The 18494-nt window shown below is 45.7% G+C and overlaps 1 protein-coding gene across 3 annotated transcripts in view; it reads left to right on the forward strand.

Moving 5' to 3' along the window:
• CAPN10 (calpain 10) overlaps window positions 1-15592 on the forward strand; it is a 42588-nt gene extending 26996 nt beyond the window's left edge. For all 3 annotated transcript variants that reach the window (XM_087965542.1, XM_087965541.1, XM_087965543.1), the window contains exons 12-14: window positions 464-669; window positions 2703-2748; window positions 14695-15592. In XM_087965542.1, the coding sequence (XP_087821668.1) occupies window positions 464-669; window positions 2703-2748; window positions 14695-14724 (282 nt within the window). In that variant the 3' untranslated portion in view covers window positions 14725-15592. The remainder of the gene's footprint in view (window positions 1-463; window positions 670-2702; window positions 2749-14694) is intronic.
• Window positions 15593-18494: the final 2902 nt, after the last annotated feature.

Below are 18494 nucleotides of genomic sequence, written 5' to 3' on the forward strand. Positions count from 1 at the left end.
TGTCATTTCCTGTAATACTGGAAGTGATGAAACGGGCCTATTATTCGGCCTGCAAAGCTTGCAGAGGCTTTTTTCAAGCCTCTGGAAGGCCAAAAAAAGCCTCAACTCAGCTGAAAAATCAGCTGTGAGGCTCAGTGCAGGTAAGGGGAGGGGATTGCGCATGCATGCGCAGGGGGCATGGGGGGGCGCATGCATTGCCTTCTGGGTGCTGGCACACGAGCACGCAAGCACACACACAATTTTTGGCACAGGAGCCCAAAAAGGTTTACCACCACTGGTCTCAGAGATAATATATTAAATGAAGATAGTTCTATAATTATAATGTGATTATATATTTCTATATTTTATTATATTTATAACACAATTATAATTGTTACAGGTCACAATGATACAATTAAAAGAGCTGTTGGATATCCGAAACATACAATGTAATTATAGGGAAGACTTTGTTATTTCTTCTTAGGTTCCCAGTGACAACAACCACGTCAAAATGGCTTCCACAGCTTTCCTGCAATTGGAGCCGGTTCTCAGTTGTGTGCCTCATTGCTACTCTCAGGAAATAAGTCAGGCATGCCGGCTGCCTTCAGGAAATTACGCCATTGTCCCATCAACATATTTGCCTGACACTGAGGGCAGCTTCACGGTGATTGTAGCAAGGAAGATAGACAGGTGAGGAGAAAATACTTCATAGCCACTCTGTCGGTTTTTTTCCAAGTGGCCATAAGAAAGAGTGGGAGGGAGGAATGCTGAAGGAGCATACGGCAAATGAACTCAGAAGCACATTCCAAGCTTATCTCACAAAGATTGTAACTGAGGCAACCGGGTATTTTGGGCACGGAAATATGTTCTGTTGGACAATCTGAATACACCCAGAGAGGTGAGGGGAAACAGGGTCATAGGTGATTGTAAATGACTTATCTCAGAGTCGGCTTCATACAGGTCATGCTAGAATGTCACTCCTAATAAATCCTTTGAAGTTTTTTGAAGTTTGGCTCGAGGCTCGTGATGTAATTAGGGCGATCGCTGGAATCTTGACACACACAGCCATCCAGCCTGCTTCAATCGTATGTGGCAGTCTGGAGGAGAATTTAGGGAGATTTTAATTCCGATGTTTCTAGAGCACACCAAGTTGTTTGAAAGCCATTCTAGATCAGAGTTAGTCAGCCTTGGAATCTTTAATGTGTATGGGCTTCAACTCCCAGAATTCCCCAGCCAACATGCAGATAGGCAAAAGATCCCATTGGATTCCAAGCCTGAATAGGAGATTGGGCTTGATGACCTCACTGGGCCTTTTGAACTATCAACTGAGGTATTTGTCATAATCTCATCTGAAAGAAAGGAAAGGGGAAAGGAAAGGGAAAGGAACAGAAGAAGAAAGGAAAGGAAAGAGGAGGAAGGGAAAGGAAAAGAAAGAGGAAAGGAAAGGAGAAAGAGAAAGGAAGAAGAAAGGAAAGGAACAGAAGAAGAAAGGAAAGGAAAAAGGGAGGAGGCAGTGGAAAGGGATGGAGGAAAAGATATAGATACAGATTAACAGAGTTGGAAGGGACTTTGTAGGTCATCTAGTCCAACCCCTGCCCAAACAGGAGACCCTGCACCATTTTTGACAAATGGCAGTCCAGTCTCTTCTTGAAAGCCTCCAATGATGAAGCTCCCACAACTTCCGAAGGCAACTTCTGTTCCATTGGTTGATTGTTCTCACTGTCAGAAAATTTCTCCTTATTTCTAGGTTGAATCTCTCCTTGATCAGTTTCCATCCATTATTCCTTGTCTGACCTTTGGGTGCTTTGGAGAATAGCTTGACCCCTTCCTCCTCTCTGTGGCAGCCCCTCAAATATTGGAAGACTTCTCTCCTGTCTCCCCTGGTCCTTCTCTTCCCTAGACTAGCCAGGCCCAGTTCCTGCAACCGTTCGTTGTATGTTTTAGCCTCCAGTCCCCTAATTATCTTTGTTGCTCTTCTCTACATTCTTTCCAGAGTCTCAACATCTTTTTTATAGTGTGGTGACCAAAACTGGACGCAGTATTCTAGGTGTGGTCATATTAAGGCTTTATAGAGTGGTATTAGTACCTCCCTTGATCTTGTTTGTATCCCTCTGTTAATGCAATTTAGGATTGCATTTTTGGCTGCCACTGCACACTGCTGACATAGTTAGCTGGTTGTCCACTAAAATGGAAAGGAGGAGATGGAGGAAAGGAAGAGATGGAGGAAAGGGAGGGAGGGAAAAAACAACGGAGAGGGAGGGAAGGAAAAAAGAGAGGGAGGGAAGAAAAGAAAGAAAGAAAGAAAAGAAAGAAAGAGAGGGAGTCGAAGGATGGATGGTTGGATGCATGGGAGGAAACAAGGAACGAAAGTGGATGGAGAAAGGATGGATGGATGGAAGGAAGGAAGGATGGATGGAAGGAAGGAAGGGAGGGAGGGAGGAAAAGGAAGGAAGGAGAGGGAGGGAAGGAATACAGACCACAGGCAATGACATCCTAAGATGTCATCTTTGGTACTCCTAAAACATCGCCACTTCCTGCATTTGATTTCAGAACATGGGAGATGTTACACAGCGTTCTGTTGTATAATGATCCGAGGTTATTTTTCTGCTGCTAATAATGGAGAAAAAGATGGAAGCTCCGAGGAATTTTTCCAGGGAAGCCCGTGAAAGGCCCCCTTTTGCACTTTGCTCTCTTCTAATAAGGTTGTGTTTGCTTTTCTACAGGAAGAGCATTTGGAGCAAGGAGACTTTGGGACAAAGGCTGCAAGAGGTGAGCTCTTTCTTTGTTTGGGATTTGGCAATGTACGGTTCCACTCAGTCCATTTTGTCCTTCCAAAGAAAACAGCACAGCAATAAGTAACCAAAAAGTCATTGACCAAGGAGAAAAATTTAAAAACAGCCAAGATCAGAGGTCTGAAGACATGCTCAGTCATCCAGGTCATTCTTGTGCCAAAGGTGCTTTTTCATGACCTGGGTGACTGAGAATCTCTACAGACTTTTAGCTATACATTTTGGGATGAACACCCTTTGAACGGTGTGGAATGGATTTCCAGAGGAAAAAATGGCAGACTACAGGAACTATTTGCACCCCTCGGGTGATCCTGAGGACACAGATGAACCTCCAAGTGTCCTCAATGACTATCTAAAAAGATGCAAATGACCATTCCCCACCATCCTATCAGAGCTGAAGAAGCTCCTTGGATGAGAAGCAAAACATCTTCAAAAGAAAAAAACAAGAAAGTCCAATTGCCTCCTGAAAAAAAAAAAACACCTGTGGGACAACGATGGCCTGGATGATTGAGAATCTCTGCAGCAGGGGTGTCAAACTCACATCGTCACGTGACCTATTGGGACTTTTTTCCTCCCTTCATTAAACCAGGGGTGGAGCTGGCCAGCACGTAACTCATCTAGCCTGCAGGCCAGGAGTTTGACAGCCCTGCTCTACAGACTTTTAGCTATGCAGTTTTGGATGAACACTCTTCGAATGGTGTGGGAGTAGGAAAAAGGATTTCCAGAGGAAAAATTGCAGACTACACGAACCATTTGATCCTGAGGACATAGATAAACCTTCAAGTGGCCTCAAAGACCCTCTAAAAGGATGCAAATGACCAGCTGTCTGCAAAGAGTATAAATCCTTCCATTCCCCAATATCCTGTCGGCGCTGAAGAAGCTTCTTGGAGGAGAAGTGAAATGTCTTCAAAACAAAACAAGAAAGTCCAGTTGCCTCCTGAAAAAGCACCTGAGTTTAAAAAAAAAAAAAAGCACAGAATAGTAGTAGTTGAAAAAAGGAAACCACTGGCTTGTCAAGAAGTGTGCAGCTCTATTGCCAACTGTGTTAAAAACTGTAAGAGAAGAATAATTTAAATGTTTCTAGCCAGCGCTTCTTTCAAAACTCCCCCAAGAAAGGGACATTTCCACAAGGCTAAAAAACTCTGGCACACTTGAGTCTGTCCATTTAGGGATTTTTTTTGCCTTTCTATTAAGGACTTTTCCCTTTTAGCCCAAACCTGGGGGGAGGTGTGGGGGGGAATATAGAAAACAAAACTTCCTGCTCAAAAATCTAGCTCAAAAATCCAGCAATACAAAATTTATCCTGTGCATTTTTTTTGCCAGTCTGAAATATATTGGGTTGCAGGGGGTCCTCGAATTACAACAGTTCATTTAGTGACCGTTCTGAGTTACAACAGCACTGGGGGGAAAAAAGCGACTTACGATTGTTTTTCACACTTAACGACCATTCCCATGGGTCACGTGATCAAAATTCAAATAACTTGGCAATTGATTCTTATTTAGGACGGTTGCCCTGTCCCAGGGCTCCAGCGATCTCCTTTTCCAACCTTCTGATAAGTAAAGTCAGTGGGGGAAATCCAGATTCACTTAACGTCCGTGTTGCTTGCTTAACAGCTGCAGTAATTCGCTTAATAACTGTGGCAAGCAGGGAGGCAAAACTCAACAAGTGAGAAATCTAGGGCTCCATTGCGGTCGAAAAATTGAGGATTAATGGTAGTAATAGCCAGGTCAAGTTGCAGATAAGGCAGGCTTTTTTTAAAAAAAGACTCTTACTAAATGAACAAAGCCAAATCTCTTTTAACTCCTTTCTTTCTGCACATGTTCAGAATTCACTGAAGAGAAAGACGGTTAGGAAACGCCGGTCATCTCGGCCTCCTGTTTGCATGTTGTTAGGCAGGGACCCACCTTCTTTCTTTCTCTGTTTTCAGTTTTATAAAGTGTGCAGGACAGTGGTGGGATTCCATTTTTTTTACTACCGGTTCTGTGAGTGTGGCTTGGTGGGTGTAGCTTGGTGAGCGTGGCAGGGGAAAGATACTGCAAAATCCCGGCTCCCTCCCCACCCCACTAACCTGCTTTCCAGCTCCGTTCTCCTGTGCAGGGCAACCAAAGGAGACCCAGCTGATCAGCTGGGACTCAATGGGAGGCAGAGAATAGATGGGGTTGGCGGGGCCAGTCAGAGGTGGTATTTGCCAGTTCTCCGAACTATTCAAAATTTCTGCCACTGGTTCTCCAGAACTGGTCAGAACCTGCTCTGGTGCAGGATAATTGGAACGTCCTGTGGATAAGACAGTCCTGTGGATATTGTTGTGATTGATCAAGAAAAATATTCCGATACTTTATGCCTCACGTCTAACCAGTTAATCAGAAATCTGTTTGCTAAATCTGCCTTCAGGGTCTGTTTGTTCTGTAATTTTGCCATTGGCTGAAAGGAGGAGGGAGGGAGGAGGAGGAGGAGGGAGGAGGAGAGGAAGGAAGGAAGGAAGGAAGGAAGGAAGGAAGGAAGGAAGGAAGGAAGGAAGGAAGGAAGGAAGGAAGGAAGGGAGGAGGGGGGGAAGGAAAGGGAGGAAAGACAGAAAGAAGGAGGAGGGGAAGGGGAAGGAGGGGGAGGAGGAGAAGGGAGGACAGAAGGAAGGAGGAGTGGAAGGAGGGAGCAGGAAGGGAAAGGAGGAAAGAAAGAAGGAAGGAAGGAGGAGGAGGAAAGGGAGGAAAGAAGGGAGGGAGGAGGAGAAGGGAAAGGAAAGAGGGAAGAGGAGGAGGGAAAGGGAGGGAGCCTGGTGAGATTCGAACTGCCAAATTGCAGTCAGCCGGCAGCCAGCAAAAGTAGCCTGCAGTACTGCACTCTAACCACTGCGCCACCGAGGCTCATAAGCAGCTGAATGGCTTTTAAGAATTTGGTTACAGTTTTTAGCATATCTCCTAGGGCAGGGGACGGGTGTCAGACTCAAAGTCCGAGAGCCAATCCAGCCCACGGGGCCCACGAAGCCTTTGCCAGTGAAAACAGAGCCGTGGAGAGCCACGTGTGGCCCTCCCAGGTCCCATTTTTGGCTGTGACGGCCTCCTGCACCCATTTTCTCTGGCAGAGTGCTGCAGGAGGCTGTTGCAGCTGAAAACTGAGATCAGGAGCCCATTTTCGCTCTCAGAGTGCTCGGGTCGCCACAGGCGCCCCCAACATGAGTAACATCAAGCTGGCCACACGTACCCTGGCCCCCGAGGTCAAACACAACCCTGATGTGGCTCTCAATGAAATCGAATTTGACACTCCTGACCTAGGGAATAAAATGCACCCTGGCTGCATTCGTTCAACAGGTTTAAACTGGTGACTGGATTAACTATTTGTTTCATCCCACTTTTATTTTTCTTTGTATCAACCCAAGGTAATGAACACGCCTCCTTCCTTCTCCTATTTTCCCCACAAAAACAACCCTGTAAGGTGGGTTGGCCTGAAAAAGAGGGACTGGCCCAAAGTCACCCAGCCAGCTTCTATGCCCAAGACACTAGTGCTCACTGTCTCCTGGCAATTGGCCCAAAGTCACCCAGCCAATTTTCATACCTAAGGTGGGGCTAGAACTCACCGTCTCCTGGTGATTGGCCCAAAATCACTCAGCTGGCTTTCATCCCTGAGGTGGGACTAGAATTCACCATCTCCTGGTGATTTTCCCCAAAGTCACCCAGTTGGCTTTCGTGCCTGAGGTGGGACTAGAACTCACCATCTTCTGGTGGTTGGCCCAAAGTCACCCAGCTGGTTTTCATGCTTGAGGTGGGATTAGAACTCACCATCTCCTGGTGGTTGGCCCAAAGTCACCCAACTGGCTTTCGTGCCTGAGGTGGGACTAGAACTCACCATCTTCTGGTGGTTGGCCCAAAGTCACCCAGCTGGCTTTCGTGCCTGAGGTGGGATTAGAACTCATCATCTCCTGGTGGTTGGCCCAAAGTCACCCAGCTGGCTTTCGTGCCTGAGGTGGGACTAGAACTCATCTTCTGGTGGTTGGGCCAAAGTCACCCAGCTGGCTTTCGTGCCTGAGGTGGGACTAGAACTCACCATCTTCTGGTGGTTGGCCCAAAGTCACCCAGCTGGTTTTCATGCTTGAGGTGGGATTAGAACTCACCATCTCCTGGTGATTGGCCAAAGTCACCCAGCTGGCTTTCCCACCTGAAAAGCGGTACTAGAACTCACAGTCTCCTGGTGTCTACACCAGCCCTGCTATATCCATCTGGAGGTCTCATATGCCTCATTTTCACACTACTGAACCTTAAGCTCACTTAATAAGCCAACTAAGCATGGGGATCTGAGATTGGCTTGCAACCCTGGGTATGTGTTTGCTAGCTCTCTCCATCTTTTTTATCATTATATATTTTTCTACTTGGATTTTTTTTAAACCACTCAGAGTCACTTATTGTTCCGACCCAAACCTGGTTCTAAGAGAGTAAACATAAGACAAAGGTAACAGCACAATCTTTTACTGTATCATTTACAAATCCTGTTTCTTCACAGATAAAAAGCTGCTTCCAACTAGTTAGCTCCGACAAGAAAGAGCCTTGCTAAGTTTTTGCAAGGCTGCCAGGAACAACAGATAAAGTTCCTAAACAGTAAATCAAAAGAGTCTCCAAACACCAACTCAGATATATTCTAATGTCCACAAGTCTTGAGTGCAAAAACTTCTTTGCTTCCTGCAAAGAACTCAGATTTCTCAGCTGGCTTTTATCTCTTGAGGGAGGGGCCATTACCTTACAGCCTTACTCCCGAGTGGCCGTGCTGCTGCTGCAGCTACTCTTTCCTTCAAGCAGCCCTGCACCTCACGGGCCTCTTCATCACTGCTGCCAACCTCCACAATCTCCAAAGGCAGCACTCCACTCCCTGATGGTCCTGGCCCCATCCCTGCATGACACGCAGGGCCCTCATCCCAGTCCTCACTCTCCGAGACCTCAACCATCCACACCTGCTGCCGGCGAACCACAACACTTATAGAGTGAGACAGGCAATGTATAAATTTGATCCATTAGTTAATAATGTGCTGGATTCCCACAATACCCCCAACTATAGAACGAGCAAATTGTGATGTATGGTAACTTCTAAGAGGCCACGACCCTGATGCATATTTTCCAAACAATTCTGCCTGTTCAGTGTCTCATGGTATAGGAATCTACTAATTTCCCCCATGGTCACAGTAACCCGTTTTTTAAAAAGTTCCCTTTTCTACTCCTCCTTTCCAAACATTCCTCTGGCTCCTCTTTTGCTTTTCCAATCTCTTTTTTTTTTTCATTTAAAAAGCCACAAAATGGGCTTTTTAATTTACGAGCTTAGGAGTTTATGAGGCAGGTTTGTTTTAGAAGAAGAAGGTTTGTTTTATTGGGCCTGCTAAAACTTCCAAAGAAATGGAGGGCAGGGGAGGAGAGGAGGGGGAAAAGGGAGGCAGAAAGCATTTCCGATGATTTTGAATTCTTTCTTAGAATCGTAGCAAATAAAGATTAAAAGGGCCTTGAGATCATCCAGTCCAGCTCCTTGCGCTGGGCAAGAATTTACTGCAGAAGTTTTGCTTTGCTTTTTGACTTACTCTTTGGGGTCACATTCACATCGTCCCTGCCACTACCCTTCCCCACAAACCTGGCCAAGATGTTCATACAACACAACATGACCCAATACAAGTAGTCCTCGAACTTACAACCATTCGTTTAATGACCGTTTGAAGTTGGTGAAAAAAAAGTGACTTATTTTTCATACTTACAACCTTTACAGCATCTCCTTGGTCACGTGATCAGCATTCCGACACTTGGCAACTGACTCATATTTATGACGGTCGCAGCGTCCCGGTGTCATGCGATCCGCTTTTGCGACCTTCTGACAAACCAAGTCAAGCGGAGAAGCCAGATTAACAACAATATGTGATGACCCAGGGCGTGGCACAAAAATAACAAAGACATCAAAGTAAATAAATTCCCTTTAATGCCTCCAACTTGGCCCCCGATGTCCAGTTATCCTTGGCTGAAGATCAAACTCTTCCAAAGAACAGTCTACGAAGGGAAGAAATGCAGTCCGAACCCAAAGTAAAGATAATTAGAAATAAAAACAACAACACAAACCACGCTGAAGTAATTAACACGACAAGCCAGGATGATAAATTGCAACTTCCAAAGGATGATGCAGCACCCACAGTTGGGAGAACACCAAAACCCAGATAAGCCTCAACAAAGATAATGCATGCTTTTCTTCCAGCAACTTTGCCATGAGCAGTTTGCCCTTTTTAAAAGTCTTCCCAGCTGCAGCCCATGAAGGGGATCAGGGCCCTTTCCTCCCCCATAAACCATGTTGCTCCCTTCTCCATTCCTCCCTGCGTGCTCTAGAATGAAGAGGGGATGGCCCTGGATCTTTCTCTGAATGCCCAGCTTGCCTGTGCCCTTCCCCCATTTCTTCCACAGCTGCCAGATCCACACTCCCACTCCCTGTCAGCTGCTCAATCTCCCCCTCAGAATCGGACTCCCACAAGGGCATGACATCGTGTTACTAACTTAATTACTTAACAACTGTGACAAAAAAGTCATTTAAATGGGGTAAAACTCCCTTAACAGCTGTCTCACTTAGGAACAGAAATATTGGGCTCAACTACGGTGGTAAGTCAAGGACTACCCTGTCTCCCTGAAAATATGACCTACCCTGAAAGTAAGTCCTAGCTTGATTTTTACACGTGCACCCAATGTAAGCCCTTCCCTCCAAAATAAGCCCCAATTAAGATCCCGCCTACTTCGGAGTGGACGGGTAAAAATTAAGCTAGGGTGGGGATGGGTGGTGGTGGAGCTGCCCTACTACTTACCTTTGGACAGTTATAGCCAGGCCTCACATACCCCAACACCTGCCTTGCCAGTCCATTTCTTCTGCAGCTGGCAAGGCTTTCCTAAAGGCCTCTGTCGGTGGTAACAAAGGCCTAGACCGATCCTATCAGTTGCAGAGGCCTTTGGGAAAGCCTTGTCAGCCTCAGAAGACGACGTTCCTGAAGGCCTCTGATAGTGAAAAGGAGGCCGGGATGATATCCCCCCCCAAAATAAGGCCTGGTGCCTTTTTTGGTGGCAAAAAAAATATAAGACAGGGTCTTATTTTCGGGGAAACATGATAGCTGTAAATAAAGAAAATAAAGAAAAGTGCTGCTCTGTTTCTCCTCATATACTGTGTGAGATACAGGGTTGGATTCCCGTTGCATCCTTAATCAGCTCCTTTCTTGGCTGTTTGATCGGAGGACGATAATTTTTCAACCTTTGCAATTTTAACCTGTCTGGGTTTCAGCTCCCACGCAATTGAGCCCCAAATTTCTTTTGCTAAGTGAAACATTTGTTAAGTGAGCTTTGCCCCATTTTACGACCTTTCATGCCTCGGTTGTTAAATTAGTCGAACTGTTGTTTAAGCAAATCTGGCTTCCCCTTGGACTTTCCTTGTCAGAAGGCCGCAAAAGAGGATCACGTGACCCATGGGACACTGCAACCGTCATAAATATGAGTCAATTATAAATAAATTTTAATGAATGAATAAATAAATTTGAGTCCATTGCCAAGCGTCTGAATTTTGATCACATGACCATGGAGATGCTACAACGGTCATAAGTGTGAAAACTGGTCATAAGTTACTTTTTTTCCGGTGCCATTGTAGCTTTGAACAGTCACTAAATGAACTGTTGTAAGTCGAGGACTACCAGTACAGCTCTCAAAATTTCCCAACGGGCTGAGGAATTGAAACCCATGCAGGTAATCCTCAACTTAGCACCGTAATTGGGATGGGAATTTCAGCCGTAAGTCACAACAGTTGTAAGTTGAGCCATCTGTATGACTGGACCCGATTTTTACAATTGTGATGATTCCCCAGCCAGCCATGGAAACTTATAGAAGGAGGCAAAGTTGTCAGAGTGTTTGCAGCGTGACTACCATTGTGAGACAACCCAGGAGCACAATACAGCACATAGAGGCAAAATACACCAAAACAAACCACATTGATGAGAGTTCTGAAGCAAGCCAAGATAACTAATCATAAACTCCAGGCAAATAACCGAGAAAAGTCCATGGGAAGAACGCCAGCAAAGATAAACCTCTTTCAAGGTAAACACTAATTGACTCCAGCAATTCTAACTACGTCACTGAAAAACTTATATACATAGCTCCCACCCGCAAGCCACGAGGAGGATCATGGTAATCTCCTCTTGAGTAGACCTCGCTTTTCCCTGATCCTCTCCTCCCTGTGTGACCTAGGATGGATAGGGGATGGGCCTGGATCCTCCTCTGACTGCTCAGCCGGACTCTGCCCTTCCCCAGCCTCCTCCACCACCTCTGGAGCCACACTCTCACTCCTGTTGGCTGTTCCTCCTCTTCCTCAGAGTCAGTCTCCACCAGGGGCATGACATTTTGTCTTATAACAGTGGTTATGTACAAGACAGCTATATATATATATATATATGTTAGGCACGTACCAGGCAAGCAATCAGTCTTCATTACTGTGCACGGATAACTACAATGGAGATAGAACACGAGGAAAGAGAGAGAGAGAGAGAGACGCCCTCTCATGGCTGCCTTTATATAGACAGCTTCTTAAAGTGGCAATAACCCTGCTGACCCAACCTCAATCTTAAAGCGGCAATACCCTACTGACTCATTCTCATTGTATCAGCATTTACAGCAGCCTTACAACAGCTGGTCAGCTATTAAATCTTCAATATCTTAACATGAAGTTTGTTTCAGTTTACGTTGAAAATGTTTCAAATGTATGGTGGATCTTGGAGCTTCTTGAGTTAGAGCAGAGGTGGGGAACGATGGCCCTTTTACAACTTGAGCCAGCATGGCTGCCCTAGGAATTCTGGGAGTTGAAGTCCCTCATGGCTGTCTTGGCTTTTCAGGCCAGCCCAGAGATCCTAGATTTCTAGATACTTCTGAGCTGGCGCATTGTTTCTTCACTGGGAATTTGTTGGTCATTTTATATTGCAGTTTTCCTCTTAGGCATCACCTATACCAGGGTGGGCAAACTACGGCCGCGGGACACATCCGGCCCGTTGGTCATTTTAATACGGCCCGCCTCTGAAAAAAAATATTCCTCTCTGAAAAAAAAATTGGGGCCGCGCAAAAAATTGCACACACAACACGGAGCTGGGCAGCCGCTTCCTGGTAGCGGGGCCAAGGCCACCGCCCGGGAACGCCCACTGCTTTCCCTCGCCAGGGCTGGGCGGTGGCGTGTTGCCCTGCGCTGCGTGGCCCCGCCTGGCAGCGTGCTTCTCAGCTGGTCTCCTCCTCCTCCTCGGCCATACAGAACAAACAGGCAGAGAAGGAGGAGACCAGCCGGCTGGTTGGGGAAGCTTTCTGCGCCGAAAGAGGCAGCTACTAATCTCCGGCTTTGCTCCGCTTCTCCAATGGTCCGGCACCACCCTGTTCTTCTTGTGCTGCGAAAGGCGGCTAATGATCTCCGGCTCCGCTCTGCTTCTCCAACATCCGGCGCCGCCCTGTTCTGTGTCAGGCCCAGCAAGTCCGAGCAGCCGGCGCACAGAACAGGGCGGTGCCGGATGTTGGAGAAGCAGAGTGGAGCCGGAGATCATTAGCCGCCTCTTTCGCAGCACAAGAAGCCTCCCCAACTGGCCAGCTGCTCTCCTCCTTCTCTGCCTGTTTGTTCTGTATGGCCGAGGAGGAAGAGACCAGCCGGCTGGTTGGGGGAAGCTTTCTGAGCCGAAAGGGCAGCTACTAATCTCGGCTTTGCTCCGCTTTTCCAATGGTCCGGCACCACCCTGTTCTTCTTGTGCTGCGAAAGAGGCGGCTAATGATCTCCGGCTCCGCTCTGCTTCTCCAACATCCGGTGCCACCCTGTTCTGTGTCAGGCCCAGCAAGTCCGAGCAGCCGGCGCACAGAACAGGGCAGCGCCGGATGTTGGAGAAGCAGAGTGGAGCCGAGAAGAAACCTCCCCCAACTGGCAGCACAAGAAGCCTCCCCAACTGGCCAGGTGCTCTCCTCCTTCTCTGCCTCCTTCTCTGCCTCTCCCCTCTTGCTCCTCACAGTTGCCCTGAGCTGGTGCGGTTCTTTACTTGGGCAGCCAGACGCCCGCAGCAGCGCCCGCAGCAGCAACAGGCAGTTCTGCCCGGGCTCCGCTCAGGTGTCCAGCTGGGGCTGTCAGGAGTTGCTACCACCGGCGCAGCTCCGCGCGCTCCAGTCCCAAGTTGCCTTGGGAAGGAAAGGCAAAACCAGGAGCCGCTGAGCCTGAACCTCCGGTGCCGCTGCTGCCGTTGCAAAGCACCGCCGCGGCTCTTCCTTTTGCCTTTCCCTTCCCGAGGCAACGTGGGACTGGAGCCGTGTGGAGCCGTGCCGGCAGTAGCAACTCCTGACTCAGGGGCCTCCGAGGGGGGGAAGGAGGAGAAGAAGGGGGAAGGGGGGCGATTCCCAAAAAATCTTGTGCTGACCCGGCCCGTCTGTCAAATTTTAAAAGTGAATGCGGCCCCCCGAGCCAAAAAGTTTGCCCACCCCTGACCTATACTGAGCTTTGTTGGCACAGGAATTATGGGAGTTGAAGTCCCTCACGGCTGTCTCGGGAATTCTGGGAGTTGAAGTCTCAGGTCCACAGATTGTAAAAGGGATGGGCAACTATGGCTCCTTTATGACTTGTTGACTTCAACTCCCAGAATTCCTGAGAGGCTGCCTTAAGAATTCTGGAAGTTGAAGTCCATCATGGCTGGCTCAGGAATTCTGGGAGTTGAAGTCCACAAGTTATACAAGGGCCATCATTTCCCACCTTTGAGTTGAGCATGGGTGTCAAACTCAATTGCGTCATGTGATGTATTGCGACATTTTTTGCCTTTGCAGAGCCAGGGTGGGCGTGGCCTGCATCATGTGATGCATCCATCCTGTGGGCTGCCAGTTTGACAGGCCTGAGTTAGAGGAACGCCTGTGACTTGCAGGCAATTTTTCTAACAGAAGTAAATTAAGTGACCTCCCAGCCCCAGTTTCTCTTCCATGCTGGCTGAGGAATTCTGGGAGCTGAAGTCCACAAGTGTGAAAGTTGAGAAATGCTGATCTCAATTAAGAGATTAAAATCTACACTAAATATCCTCCTGCATCCCAATTGGATCCACTGCTAAAACCCTCAATGAGTCTTTTCTCTAATTAGCAAATACAGGTAGTCCTCGACTTACAACCATTCGTTTAGTGACCGTTTGAAGTTACAACGGCACTGAAAAAAGTGACTTACAGTCAGGGGTGGGATTCAAATATCCCAACAACCAGTTCTCTGCCCAGTTGCATGGTCGGCGTGGCCTATCGGAACTTCCAGGAGGGCAGTTTTTCACCTTCCCCATAGTCCGGAGGCTTCCCTCGAGCCTCTGGGAGGGTGAAAACGGGCTTTCCCAGGCTCCGGAGGCCCTCCAGAAGCCAGAAACAGGCCCATTTCCGGACTTCCGGAACTTCTTGGAAGGCCGTTTTTCACACACACACCCTGAGTCTCCACGGGGACCCTGCACTTACCTGCATCCAAAACAGGCTGCGTGGAGACTCCTGGGAGGGGAGGGGCAAGGTGGGCGAGGTAAATTTAACACTTGCTTACGGTCATTTTTCACACTTATCTTGCAGCCTCCCTGTGGCCATGTGATTAAAATTTGGGTGATTTGCTTTACAACTGCAATGTTTTGTTTAACAACTTTGGGAAACCGGTCATAAAATGGGGCACGACTCACTAACAACTTCCTTTGTAGGCAGTGGAAATTTTGGCCTCAGTTGTGATTGTAAGTTGAGAACTATCTGCCTATCGTGAAGAATTCATTTGTTTCTCATTTTTCTTGGACGAGTTTCTCCAGCTTCTGTGTCCAAATTCCTGTTCTGTAAAAACAACATCCTGAAGCCGATAACCTATTTTCTTTTTGCTTTTTGACTTATCCAAGTTGTTTGTTTCTAATCTCTTCCTTTCCCATCCTCTTGGTTTCTGCAGGTCTCTTTCAAGGCTGTGATGAAAATGTAATTTTGGATCGATACTTTTGCTGCAGGAAGACATAACGGAGACCTTTAAGAAGGAAGCCAAACTTTTTTTAATTTAAATTGAAATCATTCCAAATGTAGGTTGGATTTCTCAGCTTGTTGGGTTAGAGGAACATCTGTGACTTTTAACCAACTTTTCTGTAGAAACAAACTTAAGTGACATCCCAGCTTAAGTTTCCCTCCCATTTTTTTAAATTTATTTATTTAAAATACACATCGGAACTTCAACTGATGTTGAAATTTGTTTCTAGTTTTGCCAGCATCTCTATTCCTTTCTTTTCTCATTCCGGCCACCTCTAAATCTTGATGAAAATTTATGTACATGTGATGGTGTTCAAATTGGTTTTTGGTCCATGGCAATAATATTCTCTTGGTGTGGTGTGCGTGCTTGTATTTCCATAGCGGTCGACACTTCTGCAGAAAGATAAGTTTGCCAATGAAAATTTGAAGGAATGGTGGTGGAAAAAGAAGAGGAGGTTGTAACATTTCAGAAAGTTGAAGCAGCAAAAAGTTGGAATATGCAACAATTGGCGCTTTGGCCGTCCAAAAGTTTTTGAATTTGAACTATTCCAATTTTTATTCCCTGGCCTCATCTTGAGTTGAAAAATGAGACATTTTGATTATTGATGGAAATGTTTTGGGCTCAAAACTGAGGGGTTTTGAACGTGAATCAAAGATGTTTTGAGCTTGGAAATATTTCCTAAATGATCAAGATGATCTTTTGAAACTCAAGTCGGCCATTTTGTGTTCAAAGAGAGACATTTTACAATGAATGGGTTTTGCACACCACCAGTGCTGGGTTCTTCTGTTCCATAGGGCTCAAGAGCAATAAAACTAGGGCATAAATTTGATTTTCAGTGTTTCTGTGGCTTATGAACATCAGTGTCTGCATGACGTGGTCAAAACAGGGTAAGTGAATTTGTGAATTCTGTAGTGTACATAAATGACATCATTTATCAAAAACGTCAGTTGCGTTATTTGCACAAGACATTGTTATGGCTTGTGCTGGACTCTATCACATGACAGGTCTGCTCTAAACCAGGTTTCAGGCCTGTGTAAACCTGGTTTAGGCCAGCCCAGAAATCCTAGCTCTCCAGATACTTCTGAACTGGCACACTGTTTCTCCACTGTGGATTCGTTTGTCGTTTTATATTGCAGTTTTCCTCTTGGGTATAACCCGTACTGTAGTTTTAAACCAATGGTGGGGGAAGCATGGACCCTTTATGACTTGTGGACTTCAACTCCCAGAATTCCTGAGTCAGCTGGCTCAGGAATTCTGGGACTTGTAGTTCACAAGTCATAAAGGAGTCATGCTTCCCCAACCACTGTTCTAAACAAACATCCCTCAACATTGATATTTAACTCTTCATGAGGTGTTGTCGAGCAGCACACGGAGCATCTTAAATTCCCCACAAGAGCATGACCGAAGCGGGAGACAGCATGGCAAATCAGCAGAGAAGAGATTTATACCACTAAATCTCCCTGGTTCTCTGTCCCCTGCTCAACTTTTAATTATTTATTTATTTATTTATTGTGAAATTTATTTGCCGCCTACCCCTTGTCAAACACTAAATGTTTGGATGTTCCCCAAGAAAAAGATGGCACGGAAATGAGTTGAACTGATGGCTGTTGGAAGAAAAGAGTTATTAATGGGTTTCTTTAGGACCTCGCCAAATTGAAGATGGGCGGACTTCAACTCCCAGAATTCCCCAGCCAACATGTGGGATTCTGGGAGTTGGAGTCCACCCGTCTTCAAGTTGCCAAAGTTGCGAAACATTTCATCTCTTCATTTTCTTCACCTTTTGTTTCTTCACTCTTTTTCCTTATTTTTGTTATTTAAATTTCATCTCTTCATTTCCTTCACCTTTCATCAGTCCAACATTTCCCTTATTTTTGTTATTTTAATTTTATCTCTCTATTTCCTTCCCCTTTCCTTTCATCAGTCCAACATTTCCCTTATTTTTGTTATTTTAATTTTATCTCTCTATTTCCTTCCCCTTTCCTTTCTTCAGTCCAACTTTTTCCTTATCTTTGTTATTTAAATTTTATCTCTATTTCCTCCCCCTTTCCTTACTTCAACTTTTTCCTTATTTTTGTTATTTAAATTTCATTTCATCTCTCCATTTCCTTCACCTTTCCTTTCATCAGTCCAACTTTCCCTTATTTTGTTATTTAACTTTCATCTCTCCATTTCCTTCCCCTTTCCTTTCTTCAGTCCAACCTTTTCCTCATTTTTATTACTTAAAGAGAGCCACACTTGCTTGTCAAAGAACATCTGGGAAAAAAATGCTGTCCATTTTCCGTCCCTGCCAAAATATATGGTCCCATTTTCCCCTTTATTATCTAGGTAATTGAGACCGTGACAGAGTTAAAATACAACCATTCAGGGAAGCAATTTGTGGAAAAGATTATACTCAATGCAGTGGCAAAGAGCTTTTATGGCATTTCTGTCAGAAGACAAAGATCTGGAGGGTTGGAAATATCTTATAAAAGCAATAGGAAAAAATGCAATTTCAGGCAAAATATAAATCCAGATGATTATTTTGCTATTCCAACTTTCCTTCCAATAGCTCACACAGTATTCATTTCATTTCCTTAAGTATCCTTGGAGAGCATTTTTTTTAAAATTAAGATTTTGAAAAACTGTATTTTTGTTTCATTTGGTTTTTAAATAAGTGAGGTGGTGTTGAAATGTCTTTTGAAATAAAAAAAATTAAAAATGTGGACTAGCAATATGAAAAAAACGGGTTGTGGGGTTTGTTTTTTAATTGTCTGATTTCCGATATTAATTGGGAACATTTGCATGGCAAGTTGATAACATTGAGAGAAGAAAGTATAACAGACTGGAAGGGACCATAGAGGTCATTTAGTCTAACCCCCTGCTCAAGCATGAGATCCTATACCGTTCCAGACAAATGGCTGCCCAATCTCTTCTCAAAAACCTCCAGTGATGAAGCACCCACAGCTTCTGGAGGCAAGTTGTTCTACTGGTTTATTGTTCTCACTGTCATGAAATTTCTTAGTTCCAGCTTGCTTCTCTCCTTGATTACTTTTCATCCGTTGCTTCTTGTCCTGCCTTCTGGTGCTTTGGAAAATAATTGACCCCCTCCTCTTCTTTGTGGCAACCCCCCAAAACAGTGGTGGGATTCAAAAAATTCTTTTACTAACGGTTCTGTGGGCGTGGCTCGGTGGGCGTGGCGTGCTTTGGTGGGTGTGGCAGAGGAAGGATACCGCAAAATCCCATTCTCTCTCCACCCCACTAACCCGCTTTCCAGCTCTGTTCTCTTGTGCAGGGCAACCAAAGAAGCCCCAGCCAATCAGCTAGGACTCGGGAGGCGGAGAATAGTTGGGGGCGGGGCCAGTCAGAGGTGGGATTTGCTGGTTCTCCGAACTACTCAAAATTTCTGCTACTGGTTCTCCAGAACTGGTCAGAACCTGCTGAAGACCACCTCTGCCCCAAACATTGGAAGATTGTTATCATGTCACCCCTAGTCCTTCTTTTCGTCAAACTAGACATACCTAGATCTTAGGCAATTCACTGTCTTTCGACTTAGCCAGTTTTCTGTCCGTAAATTGGTAAATTGTACTGTTGTGATTAGGTTGCGGTCAAAAAAAAATATGTCAAGTCGATGGCCACAATGGTGCCTTTGAAACTCTGTTGTGACCCGCATAAAAGTGTAGCCATCTTCCTGACCTTTTTTTATAAGCACAACCTGCAGATATGTCTGGTCAAATTAAATGATTTCAAAGAAT

The sequence above is a fragment of the Notechis scutatus genome, chromosome 4, assembly GCF_049901735.1.
Source record: "Notechis scutatus isolate UNSWTSFEM ecotype Mainland chromosome 4, rNotScu1.2, whole genome shotgun sequence".
Taxonomy (NCBI): Eukaryota; Metazoa; Chordata; class Lepidosauria; order Squamata; family Elapidae; genus Notechis; species Notechis scutatus.